At 42.4% G+C, this 13,565-nt stretch overlaps 1 protein-coding gene across 1 annotated transcript in view; it reads left to right on the forward strand.

The window, feature by feature from the left end:
- Positions 1–13,565, forward strand: part of DNAH14 (dynein axonemal heavy chain 14) — a 404,678-nt gene that overhangs the window by 274,860 nt on the left and 116,253 nt on the right. Inside the window, 7 exon segments of the mRNA XM_042976694.1 lie at positions 777–893; positions 4,301–4,459; positions 6,057–6,189; positions 7,775–7,836; positions 8,756–8,943; positions 10,133–10,261; positions 12,118–12,255. Of these exon segments, the coding sequence (XP_042832628.1) occupies positions 777–893; positions 4,301–4,459; positions 6,057–6,189; positions 7,775–7,836; positions 8,756–8,943; positions 10,133–10,261; positions 12,118–12,255 (926 nt within the window).

A 13,565-nucleotide genomic window follows, 5' to 3' on the forward strand; every position in this document is an offset into this window, starting at 1 on the left:
GATGTGTTCGTTCTCTCTCTCTCTCTCTCTCTCTCTCTTTCAAAAAATAAATAAATAAATAGATAAAAGTAAAAAAATAGTGGATCAGTGGTTATCAGGGGTTAGGACTGAATACAAAAGGGGTAGGCACAAGGGAATTTTGGGGGGTTTTACAATTGTTCTCTTATCTCGTCTACTGTAGTGATTACAAGAATACATGCATGTGGTAAAAAAAAAAAGAAAACAACTCATAGAACTGTATACTCCCCAAAAATGAATTTTCCTGTGTATGGAAATTTTAGAAATGATTCAAAGAACTATATGAAATATAAGCACTGTTATCTTCATATGGTGAAACCATGGCTAAATGATCTGCTTTTATTATCCTGTATTTTCCCGAATCTATTAAGAAAATTTACTAATTTTATAATGGAAAAGTGAATGTGATTTGCAAATAAGTGGCAGACTTACCTGATATATTGTTTTGGCTCTACCACTGACTGTCACTTAATAATATCCAGCACAGGGTGATAAGCGGGACGTCCGGGTAAGACCTCAAAGAGTATCACATCATGATTCACCTTGCTTTGGGGATATAAAAAGATGTTTTTATATAATTAAAGATAAGAAGAAGAAAAAGATAGGCCTGTTTTATATATTTGGATATACCCTTGGTGAATAGTTACTGTTTCTAGTTCAACAATCAGATTTTTCACAGAGAGATCATATCATTAATGAAAATTCCATAAACAAACCTTTCTTACTTGGACCTGTTTATTTGTCATTTTCAAACACAGGCATCAGCCTACCAACTGGTAAGCATTCGATCTTTGGGTATTTTGTGGATTTACAGCAATGCGAATTCATACCATGGTCAGAGTTACTTCCTAGTATTCAGACACTCATTCAGAAAGGTAAGACTAATTCTAAGAACCATTCTCTAACTTTTCTAAAATATTGGAATTACTCTACATATAAAAGTAGATATGTCAGCAACTTTGAAGATTGATACATTCCAAGTTCGTGTGGGATCTAGTTTTTTTTCCCCCTTTTTTAAATATGATTTGTTGTCAAATTGCCTTACATAGAACACCCAGTGCTCATCCCAACAAGCGCCCTCCTCAGTGCCCATCACCCACTTTCCCCTCTCCCCCACCCCCCATCCACCCTCAGTTTGTTCTCTGTATTTAAGAGTCTCTTGCGGTTTGCCTCCCTCCCTCTCTGTAACTATTTTTTTCCGCTTCCCTCCCCCATGGTCTTCTGTTAACGTTTCTCAATATCCACATATGAGTGAAAACATATGGTATGTGTCTTTCTCTGCCTGACTTATTTCACTCGGCATGATACCCTCCAGTTCCATCCACGTTGCTACAAACGGCAGGATTTCATTCTTCCTCGTTGCCAAGTAGTATTCCGTTGTATATATAAACCACATCTTCTTTATCCATTTGTCAGGTGATGGACATTTAGGCTCTTTCCATAGTTTCGCTGTTGTTGAAAGTGCCGCTATAAACATTGGGGTACAAGTGCCCCTATGCATCAGCACTCCTGTATCCCTTGGGTAGATTCCTAGCAGTTCTGTTGCTGGGTCATAGGGTAGATCTATTTTTAATTTTTTGAGGAACCTCCACACTGTTTTCCAGAGCGGCTGCACCAGTTTGCATTCCCGCCAGCAGCTCAAGGGGGTTCCCGTTTCTCCACATCCTCGCCAGCATCTGTAGTGGAACCAGTTTAGATCTATGTTTACAAAACATGCCTTCAAACAAGGTACCACTGCATGTTGCTTTCTGAGAAACTGGAATATATTTGATTGTGTCAGGTGTGCATGGTGAAGCTGTAGTTGATTGAAGGGCTTCCTGATGGAAAATACGTATCATTTTAATTAGCTGTGATGATTGAGAGCAGAGAAGGGGGAGGACTTCTTTTGAAAGAGGAAAAGCAGGGGAGCCTGGGAGGCTCACGTCAGTTATACGTCCCGACTCCAGCTCAGGTCATGATCTTATGGTACATGAGTTCGAGCCCCACGTCAGGCTGTCTGCTGTCAGCCCAAGCCCACTTTGGATCCTCTGTCCCCTTCTCTCTCTGCCCTTCCCCTGTTCACATCCTATCTCTCTCTTTCTCTCTCAAAAATAAACATTTCAAAAAAAAAAGGACAACTGTATATGTAAGAACTACACTTGATTATAAAAGAAACTGCTGATGAGAAAAAACCAACTGTAACCTAACACCCACAACATGCTGCATGGTTTTCATTCTCAATCTTCTGCTTATACACATAGAAAACAAAGATGTAGAAAATTGTTGTGCCGTGAGAGCTCAGTTGAAGTTGAGGCAAAGCTGCACATACAAGAAATTCAATAAATGCAAATGGAGTTGAATTTCTTTGAGGTTAGGCTTCTCTCATCAGTGAATTTCAAAGTTTGGTTATAAGACTTTTTGATAGAAAACAGCCAGAGATACCATAATTATAGGCATCCAGAAAGCTCTATTTTTGAACTAATTTATACAAACATTCTACGTATAGGATGTGGAGAAATGCTGGTACCAGATCATTTGCATAAATAGAAGCATCTTACATACCTGCTCAGTAGGTCAGGAACAGGGAAGAGTCCACCAGTATAACAAAACAACTTTAACTTGTTGGTACTACTGAAGATGCATACCTTCAATCTGAAAATTATGTGTTCTTTATTTTTTATTTTTTTAACAATAAATTATACAATATTGATCTTAAAAAGTACGTAAGTATTAGTGGGTGATTCTGTTTCTTTGAAACCTCTGAATTGTGTCTCATATGTCAAAGCAGCTAATGTTGGTTATTTTTATCCTTAACTTTTACTACTACATACAAAAATATAACAACGTCAGTGTACGTAACTCAGTATTCTTAGTGTGCCGTTCCTATGGGAAAACAGAGGTATTTATTTCCTCCAAACCTATGAAGATCCCACTTCCCCCGGTTCCGTCTTATCCTAATTGTAGGCAACAGGCTTAGAAGAAACTGAAACCCTCTCAAGCTTTCAAACCCAAACCTGTAACAGGAATCTAAATGTCACAGCATCACAATGTCCTCTTCGATCCAGCACCATGCAAAGTAAGTTAGGGGTCCTGGTCCAGGCCAGTCTCTGGCATTCCCACAGAAAAAAAAAAAAAAAAAAAAAAAAAACAGAAAAAAAAACCCCACGTTTTGTTCATACAATAATCCAGAAAGCATCTCAGAAATACCACTGGCTGTGTGAGGTGCTTTGGAAGGAAAGCACTGGAAGGCAGTTTGTCAGTACATATCAAAATTATAAACCGTGTCCCACTTTGTAGTGACCCGACAACTGTGCACATGAGAAGCTATGTGCAAAATGGTAGGCGTATTTTACATAAACTCAGCCCAAGACCGAAACCACAGTAATTATCCATTGCTGGAGCGCTGGTAAGAAAAGTACGATACATTCGTCAAATAGAAGAATATTAGCTAGAAAAAAGTCTCTGTGGGATAGAGGATCTCTAAAATGTACTAAATTTTTAATAATTGCTGTGCAGGGTACACAGTGTGGGGTGGGGACTAGTCCCTGGGATGAAGGAGTGAGGAAGAGACCGTTGAGTGCATCCCCCGATGTACGTTTGAATTGTGCACCATGTGAATGTCCTGGCTGGTCCGTTTCTAGTGCTTCAGAGATGAAGTGAGGTCTGTGTTGTATTTAACCCTTTCGAGAGTTTTGGCTGTGTAATGTGGGGGGAAGAATTGGGATGGTATTCACAGGAAGCTGTTGTATCAAGAGAGACTTGGTTTAGTTTTTGTTTGTGGGTGTGTGTGTGTTTGTGTTTTACTTCCTATAAAATTGCCTATATTCAACGGGTTTTTACTAAATGTCAGTTTCCCATAGTTCAACCAATAAAAAGATTGGAGATACTAGTGCATACGTGTTTCCACAATGGAAAATTTCAGCAGAAAGAAAGAGACAGATCACGGGGGGGGGGGGGGAGAAGGCTCACCAAAGGACCGAAGTTCTTTAAAAGGACGCAGGAGAGGGGCTGTCTTCACTTGCACTCCAGGGAACGAGGAGGAGAAGTGGGCAGAGCACGGGGGTGGGAGGGTGTGTACATGGTAGACTTAGGAATGGGGGGGAGGAGTGGTTTCCAGCTGCGAGTGTGGATGAGATCCGCAGGGACCCCCCTCCCAGGCACTTGCATCGGGTTTCGCTTATCCGCACATGTTGATATCGCTTTATACCAAACAGACTTTTCCAGGAAGTATTTAGAACCTAAGAAAATAGCTTAACATTTATGTATAGGCTATTTGAAACTTTTTTTTAAAACTTTACCTTAGGAACTTCAATGCTAGCTGACCCGCAAGCATCCAGCGAGAACCTCTTGAAGATCACAGAGTACGGCGAGAACATCAACCATATCGCCACCAGCGACACGGTGTCCTTTTCTTTCCTCATCAGCCTTCTTTTAAAGAATTTCTGCCCTGTACTTCTCACAGGTATTAAAAAGATTTAAAGAAGGAGAATTTCAGAGGCACCTGGGGGACTCAGTCAGTTAAGTGTCCAACTCTTGATTTCAGCTCAGGTGATGATCTCACAGTTCGTGGGTTCGAGCCCCACGTCAGGCCCTGTGCTGACAGCTCAGAGCCTGGAACCTGCTTTGGATTCTGTGTCTCCCTCTCTCTCTCTGCCCCTCCCCCACTCACTCTCTGCCTGTCTCTCTCTCTCTCAAAACTAAATAGGTAAACTTTAAAAAAAAAAAACAGGAGAATTTCAGGGTTAGGAAGAGGCTTAGTAATTACTTACTCTAAACATTTTATGTTAAAACTTGGGGAAAAGATACGCCCTGAAAGCTTTATACACTATATATCAATGTATATTCTTACTAAAAGTATATGAATGCCCATTTCCCCACATGTTTGCCCACAGAGGACATTATTGGTCTCTTCATGTTTTCATTCCTTCCCAGACAAATTCCAGAAGTAGACTACAGGATTCATACATGCATGGCCTTCACAGCCTGTGGGCTGATGGCCCCAGAGGGTGCCTGATGGTAGGCACGTTGATTGGTTTAGCTAAATTTACTCACATAATTACATACAAGGAAAAAATTAAAAGAAACTGCCTGATTTTTTAAAAATTTACACATATAGTTCCTCAGCCCAATGTTAAGAATTTTCAGTCTTTTAACATTACCAAATGAGTAATTCAATACGGTCCCACTTCTTTGTTAGCATTTATTTTACCCTTTTCTTACCATTTCTGGCTCCTACGCTGTGCTGCCGGTCACCAGAGGCAACAGGACGACACTCAGAGTCCCGTACTCGGCAAAACAAAATCGGAACTCTCAGATAATCCACACCTTGCCTCCAATTTGGTCTAAGAAAATTCTTATTCTTACTTAATATTTGGTGGATTGTAAAGTCATGACTCCCCATTCTGTTGCTATAGTTCATCCTCTCCTCTCTCCCCAAGACTGTTTTGGCAAAAATTTTCGGGGAAATTCATTTCATGGAGTAGCTCTGCTCTGCTCATGGAGTAGCTCCTTTGCTCTGCAAAAGGATTTGTGATAGGTGTGAATGAACATTTGATTAAATACAATGGCTAACTCCTGGGGCATCTGGGTGGCTCAGTTGGTTAAGCGTCCAACTTCGGCCCAGGTCATGATCTTGTGGTTCATGAGTTCAAGCGTCAGGCTCCGTGCTGACAGCTCAGAGCCTGGAGTCTGTTTTGGATTCTGTGTCTCCCTCTCTCTCTCTGCCCCTCCCCGGCTCATGCTCTGTCTCTGTCTCTCTATCTGTCAAAAATAAACTAACTAACTAACTAACTAAATAAATAAATAAATAAATAATTTTTTTTTAAATAACGGCTAACTCCTAATCTATCCTTTTATAAGAGATGTAAATACTTAGAGCAGATTTCATATTTACTCACTGGTTTACCCAATCTTAACCACATTTTTTAAAAAGGGAAGAAAAGAATCCATTTTTTCACGCAATTTTCAAGTAAAATGTTACTGGCTCATCTTAATATGTTAACGTCTATTCATTTTCTTGGCTATAAATCTAACCTGATGTCTTTTTTTTTCCCCCTTAGGAGACACTGGTGTTGGGAAAACCACTACCATTAATCAAATGCTTGAAAGGTTGGAGGGCCCTGGAGCATTTGATGTGAAATATGGGTCAATTTTAGGAGAAGTCCTGTTGTATAACGAAATTAAAAAATCAAGGTTGTATATTTAAACTCCAAATTTGATTTGTCTGGTAAAAAAAAAAAAAGTTTGCTCTAATATATAAATGTGCCTTGTTTTAAAAAGCAAACCTGTTATGTAAAAATGCAAAATTACTCAAAAGAGGAGTTAAGAAAATCTTTACTTTTCCAAAGTATTAACTCCTGGATTAATTCCTTTAAATGAGAAATTTTTACATTTATTTTAAATATAACTAAATTTAAAATCTCAATTTTTTTACATAACAAAGTTATTTAAAATCTCAATTTTTTTTACATAACAAAGTGCAGGTATGAGCTATTTTCCTTCCTGAAGAAGTGCACCTGAAACATACAGATGAAGTGTTGCACGTAATGGGTTCTCTTGCACTACAAATACATTTTCTTCTCATGAAATACAAAAGTATTCTTTACAAAGAACTTTGTCATTCTCTATGTCTCCTCCTGAATTACAAAAGAAGGAATGAAAAAGAATCCTAGAAAAATGCAAAATTTTGAAGTTAATTAAAATGGTAGGTGTGCTGTTGTTTGGACGGAATAAGCAGGTGGACCGTGGGGACACCCGTGTCGGGCCCTCTTGTAAACGTCAGACACGCAGGTCCGGGGCCCCCTCGAGGCCCAGCACGAACCCGGCCCCATGGCTCAGGCGCAGGTGCGGAAGAGACACCTGCCCTCCCTGCAGGTGGTCTCCTGGTGGGGAGCCCGGCTGATTCCCCCCAAGCCGTGTTCCCATTTCGCATCCGCGCTAGTCAAGGCTGCCCTGTCTTCCCAAGACATCATGAATTCCTGCCCCTGTCTTTACCCAGTACCACTCTTGGTCTGGGCCATTGTCACCTATGTGTTACGCGAGTGATTTTGGAATAGAATCCCACTGACCTTAAATGAGGCTGTGAAAAATCAGAAAAACATTTAATACCATAGGAATTCTTCCTTATCTGAATTGTTATAGTGGACCTTAAAAAATAAATCTCACTCTGTGCTCACTATTTAAACTGAAGATTTTAATAAAGAAAGATAATATTAAAAAGAAACACCTGAAGCCAAAACCAAACCAGACGTGAGCAGGGCTTTATAAAGGGACAAGTGAGTTAATGGTTCACTACCCATCGTAAATACCAATAGCCTGGAATCCTAAGAATTTGTTTGTTTTTAAAAAAATTTTTTTAATGTTTATTCAGTGTTGAGAGACGGAGCGTACGTGGGGTTGGGTCAGAGAGAGGGAGACACAGAATCCGAAGCAGACTCCAGGCTCTGAGCTGTCAGCACAGAGCCCGACACGGGGCTCGAACCCAAGAGCTGTGAGACCTGAGCCGAAGTCGGATGCTTACCTGACTGAGCCACCCAGGCGCTCCTGTCTGGTTTGTTTTTTAGAGTCAGCCTGTGTTGTTAAGTCTGGGTATCGGTTGTGATGGTGACAGTGGTGACACGGTGTTACCTGTCAAAAAGTGGAAACAGGAAAAAATATTTGTTTCCCTGTAGGAGAGAGAGATAAACTCAACACCCTGACACTTTGATTACATTTTGTTCCTCCAGCTGCAGTGGTAAACGGGCAAATTTTGAATCTTTAAAACCTTTTGTTCCAACAGCCTGAAGCAGAATATCAGCATCTTGCTTTCTGAAAGTCACAAGACAGGATCCGCAAGTCTAGGTGTGTATTAATTACCTCATGTGAAAACTGCTTCCTGTCTCTGCTTGTGCAAGTCACGGTGTGCTTGTCAGGAATCTCGGAACCAACATTTCCACTGATAGTTTCAAATGGAAAATCCTGAAAAACATCCACTCTCCTGTCAAACGCCATGCCCCACCCAAATGCTGGAATAGTTATGGGAGAACTTGCCAGAAAGTGGGACTCTGGCTTCCCCGGGGATTCTGGACTAGGTCTGCGTGTCCCTGAAGGCAGCGTCACCCTGTTCTATTCTCGTGCTTGTGGAGAAGTTAAAATTCTGGATGAGCTTCCGGAACCTCGTCCTGGAGAGCCCTGACTGAAGGGTTTGGGAGCAGCCCCCCATTTCTGAGGAGGAAGAGCCAGCCGCCCACCGCGAGCTGCGGGGAAGGCAAAGGGCCTGGCCGCAGGGTTCCCGCCACAAGAGTTTTGGGGTCTGGTTTTCCCTTGACATTTGCTGTCGTTCCATCCCAAGTGGCCGTGGTAGACAAGCCTCACTCGGGGAATGAATGGGTCCTGCTTCCGATGCCTTCGGTGGACACGCCTGTGTGCGGCCTTCACGCCTCTCGCGTGCACTTCCAGTAGATGCGTAACGTCTTGCAAACCTAGATATTTTTAAGTCGTAGAAAGTTACCCGTGTCGATTGCGCAGAAATGTACAGTTTGTGGCTGTCATACCGTTGCATGTGGCCGTGGTGGCACAGAGACTCTGCACACCACATACGAGTAAGGAAGTCACTGGAAACATTCCTTCTCTCACTGAACTGTCCTCAGGGTAATTGCTTGAAAATGACTACAATATACTAAAATTATGTAATTTTCCTATTTCCTAACACCTTAAAATAAACCACGGATATTCTTAAAGTACCCTAAATTTGTGTTTCTTTCCATATTTGGCATAACAGATGGGAAGACTATTAAAAAGCCAGAAGTCAAAACTGAAGAAAGTTCACTGAAAGATAATAATAAAGGAATTATCGTCTCAACGATAAATTTTAGCATCAGTACGACCGCTGCCAAAGCCAAGGAGATGATCCTTAAGAAGTTAGTAAGAAGAACAAAAGACAGTCTTGGAGCGCCAAAGAGCAACCAGGTGAAGCCCTCCCATGCCTTCTGACCAACTTCACCCACTCACCTCATAATGTGACTTATTTTCATTAGTAATAATAAACAGAAAAGGATAAGTGTGACATAGAGTCCTGCGCATTACTAGAAAATGCACTTTGAAATGGAGGCTTTGGTTTTTGGTTTTAATGTTTTTTTAAGTTTGTTTATTTTTGAGAGAGCGCGAGTGGGGGAGGGGCGGAGAGCGAGGGAGACACAGAATCCGAAGCAGGCTCCAGGCTCCGAGCTGTCAGCACAGAGCCCGACGCGGGGCTTGAACCCACAAGCCGTGAGATCGTGACCTGAGCTGAAGTCGGACGCTGAACCGACTGAGCCACCCAGGTGCTCCATGGAGACTTTGGTTTTAAAAATCAATATAATATGGTTTCCAACACGATGAATTCTACTCATTCAGAATTACTAAAGCCAAAAGAAGCTCCTGGAATCTACATTAAACGTGAACAGAGAAGGCAGGAAAATGTGTTAGATGCCATTGGTTTGGGAAGAGTGTATTTGACCACGTTTTCTTCCCGTGAGCATGGCTCGGGACCGTTAAAAACCAAAATTTAGCTGAGTAAACTTTTAACATTTCTTGGCTTTATTCAGTTATTTGTGAATCTGCGAGGTATCCACCTAGAGACAGAGGGAGCTCCACGAAGCTGTACGAAATGAACGACTTTGCCAGGCACAGGGCGCGGGAGCAAGGAGGTTACTCCGGGCCAATAGCGGTTGGTCGTGGTGGTGTCACTGTCCTCCAGGCTGGCACGGTCCGCCGGGCAGATGACCTCATGGTGCTGAGGGTCTGCTTTAAGATTCCATTCTGGGAGAGCAGACAGCTTTCGCTCTGGGTTTGGTGACATGGGGCTTACTGTTAAGTGATGGCTCAGGGTCTGTTGTGTTATTTTGAACTTGACAGAAAGGGGGAAACTACCCACAGCCTCAGGGAACGGTACCAAGAGGATGACCTTGTGGAGTAGTTTCTGCTCTTCTGAAAACGTGCTGCTTTCTAAAATCCTGTCTTCAAAACGGAATTGGGGCTGCTGCTTTTCATAGAAAAACAGGGCTGTCGTGACACATGACTTTGTTCGCACGCCGCAGCATAATTACTGTTCCTAATTTGTAATTTAAAGGAAGGCAGTACTAACTCATGTGTTCTAAAACCTTTTGTCTTCCTCAAGATTGTAATATTCATTGATGACCTGAATGTGCCCGAATCGGACACGTATGGGGCACAGCCGCCCCTGGAGTTAATCAGACAGCTACTGGATTTGGGAGGACTTTACGATACCAAAAAACTCACGTGGAAGGTACAGTGTACCTAAGATCTTGTTCGCGTTAACTGTTGTTACTCAACAATGAAATATTTATAACAGCTTTGAGTGAATTGAGAAATGTAGAATATCCAGTCAGATGAACATATAGAACAAATCCAAAATCCTAATTTCACCCTAATTTAACCAATGGCACCTTTTGCAATTTGACATAGGTCCGTGGGTTCATGGAGATTCTTGTAGTAGGATTAAATATTGGTAAAAATTACAAGTGTCCTATAGGTTTCATTTCTGGGTATATATAAATGCTCACTATTATCATATCAAGAGTTATCCAAACTTTTCAGTATGTTGGCAGTTAACGCATATGAGAAAAGCTAGTGAAAATGTGCCCTAACAAATACATGCTTACTCTCTATGGAAGACTACTCTTCATCTTTCTTTTCTTTTTTTTTTATAAATTTTTTTCGAATGTTTATATGTTTTTGAGAGAGAGAGACAGAACATGAGCAGGGGAGGGGCAGAGAGAGAGGGAGACACAGAATCGGAAGCAGGCTCCAGGCTCTGAGCCATCAGCCCAGAGTCCGACGCGGGGCTTGAACTCATGAACTGGGAGATCATGAACTGAGCCGAAGTCGGACGCTCAACCGACTGAGCCCCCCAGGCTCCCCTCTTCATCTTTATTTTCAAGAACACAGATCAAGGATCTTTAGTAGTATTGCAAAGTTCAACAAATTCCCAGGGAGCTGTTCCTGTGTGATTATTTTTGTTAATGGAACCAAATCAGAATGGCTTAAGGTTTTTAAAAAGTAAATGGACATGCCTCATTTGATTCCTTCTCGGTAAATCACGAGCCCTGTGCTCCAAAACGGACTTTATCTGTAGAATTAGATGGTTGCATTACAAATGGTTTCGTGTCTCAGAGAAACTTGGGCCCAGGATCCTGGACGACACACTGGCTGATGAGTGGTGTCAGCTCAGACACCAGACCATCCTGAACCATCCATTGAGCCACAGTGGAGGGAGAAGCCCAGGGAGAACCTAGGAGACTAGGGCAAGAGAGGGAGCAAGAAATGGGTCTGGAGGACAGCCTGGAGAAGTTCTGGAACTGAGAAGAAAGTAGCGAAACCGACCCTTTGTGGAGTTTCTGTGGCTGGGCCGGGGCCCCAGGCAGAAGCACACCTGTTAAAAAACATTTCCTGTGCGTAGATGAGACACCTGCAGGGCCCCACCCAGCTTGCAGGGCTGGGATGCTGTGATGTGACAGTGCATCCACGGGCTATGGCTGGATAGACAGTCCCCAAGCCAGCCCTGGCTTTTCTGGAGACTCAGTCACGTTCCTCTGGTTCCTTGCTCATCACCAGGCTCTCTTCGCTAGCCTCAGTAACATGTTGCTTATTTTCCAGTAATTGCTTTTTAAAAGATAGGCTATTTCTGGGGCACCTGGGTGGCTCAGTCGGTTGAGCGTCCGACTTCGGCTCGGGTCACGATCTCGTGGTTTGTGGGTTCGCGCCCCATGTCAGGCTCCGTGCTGATAGCTCGGAGCCTGAAATCTGCTTTGGATTCTGTGTCTCCCTCTCTCTGCCACTCCCCTGCTTGTGCTCTGTCTGTCTCTGTCTCTCAAAAATGAATAAATGTAAAAAAAAAAATTTTTTTTTTAAAGATAGGCTATTTCTTGATGGCCTTTAGAAAGCCTCCTAGAAGTAATATGCCTTGGAATTGCATTTTAGGATTTTGGTTACTTCTAAGAACATAGATTTCTGTTATCATCATAACTTTTGTTTTTGCAGTAAGGGATTTTTTTGTCTAAACAAATGTAAAGCTTGGTTCGTTGGGGGCTGGGAAATGGGTGATACCTCTCTTCTGCATTGTCCTTTTCACTCTTGCCACAGAATATTCAAGATCTTTCTCTGGTTGCCGCTTGTGTCCCTTCAGTAGCCGGGAGGCACATGAGCCCGCGTCTCCTCAAACACTTTTCCGTTCTGGTGCTGCCGCATCCTTCACAGAGCGCCTTACGTACGATTTTCCAGGTAACACGTCCACTACATTTTCTACTGAAAAAGAATTTTAGTTCCACAGTGTGAGAGAAAACGTGAGAGTTTAAAACCACTGATGTTGAATGAAAATTCCCTTAAGGGGATGGGTTTTACTCCCCCGCTTTCCAATTCTTTCTGGCCTGTGGTTGTAATTTGTCTCTAAATAGCAAAAATGTTGTGTTAGTGTGCATAAAAAATACATGTGGTGCACACTTTTTAAAGATTTTTTTTAGAGTTTATGTATTTGAGAGAAAGAACGAGCACGTGCAGAGTGGGGGAGGGGCAGAGAGAGAATCCCACGCAGGCTCCCCGCTGTCAGCACTGAGCCTGACGCGGGGCTCTATCCCACGAACATTGAGATCATGACAGGAGCCGTAATCAAGCCCCCCAGGTGCCCCGAGAAACACCTGTGATGCACATTTAATGCATGTTTGCAGGGTAGACCCTCAGACCCCATCTTCACAGGATTCTGATCCAGTGTCTCTGGGTTGGAGCTCGGGGAGCTGAGTCATTAATCAGCACACCTGAATTTTTGCTAAATGATTTGTTCTTTTTGTTTCATTGTAGAATACAAAACGAGAGAAAAAAATCTGAAATGCCTTATTAGAAAAATAGCTCAACTTGAAATTAGTTTGATTAGAAAAATAAATCTGCGGGGCACCTGGGGGACTCAGTTGGTTAAGCGTCCGACTTCAGCTCAGGTCATGATCTCACTGTTTGTGGGTTTGAGCCCCGTGTCGGGCTCTGTGCTGACAGCTCAGAGCCTGGAACCTGCTTCAGATTCTGTGTCTCCCTCTCTGTCTGCCCTTCCTCCACTCACTCTGTCTTTCCCTCTGTCTCAAAAATAAATAAAAACATTAAAAAATTTTTTTAAAGGAAAAATCTGCAAGATTACCAATTTCTTCAAAACTAATTATATGTTTTCTTCTTCATAATATAAAATTTAAATATTAATTTTTAAATCTATTTTTCAAAAAGCACTTGGTAATTCTACACAATAACCCACACCTAAAAGAAAAAGTCTTGATGTAGAAGAATGTGTGTGTGTACATGTGTGTGCGTGTGTGTGCGTGTGTGTGCATGTGAGTGTGTGTGCGTGTGCGTACATCAACCCAAACCAAGGTAATGGTTTTATCACTTTGTGTTTCATCTCATGATCTCTACTGAGGAGCAAAGAGGTACAAGAATTGCCAGGGCATCCGGTGGGATACACACAAGTAGGGCATGAATCTTCCCCAGAGAACGCACAACACAGCCCTCTGGATCATTCGCCAGACTCGGACCGGCCGGAATTGTCCCCAGTT

This window comes from Panthera tigris, chromosome F3, assembly GCF_018350195.1.
Source record: "Panthera tigris isolate Pti1 chromosome F3, P.tigris_Pti1_mat1.1, whole genome shotgun sequence".
NCBI lineage: Eukaryota > Metazoa > Chordata > Mammalia > Carnivora > Felidae > Panthera > Panthera tigris.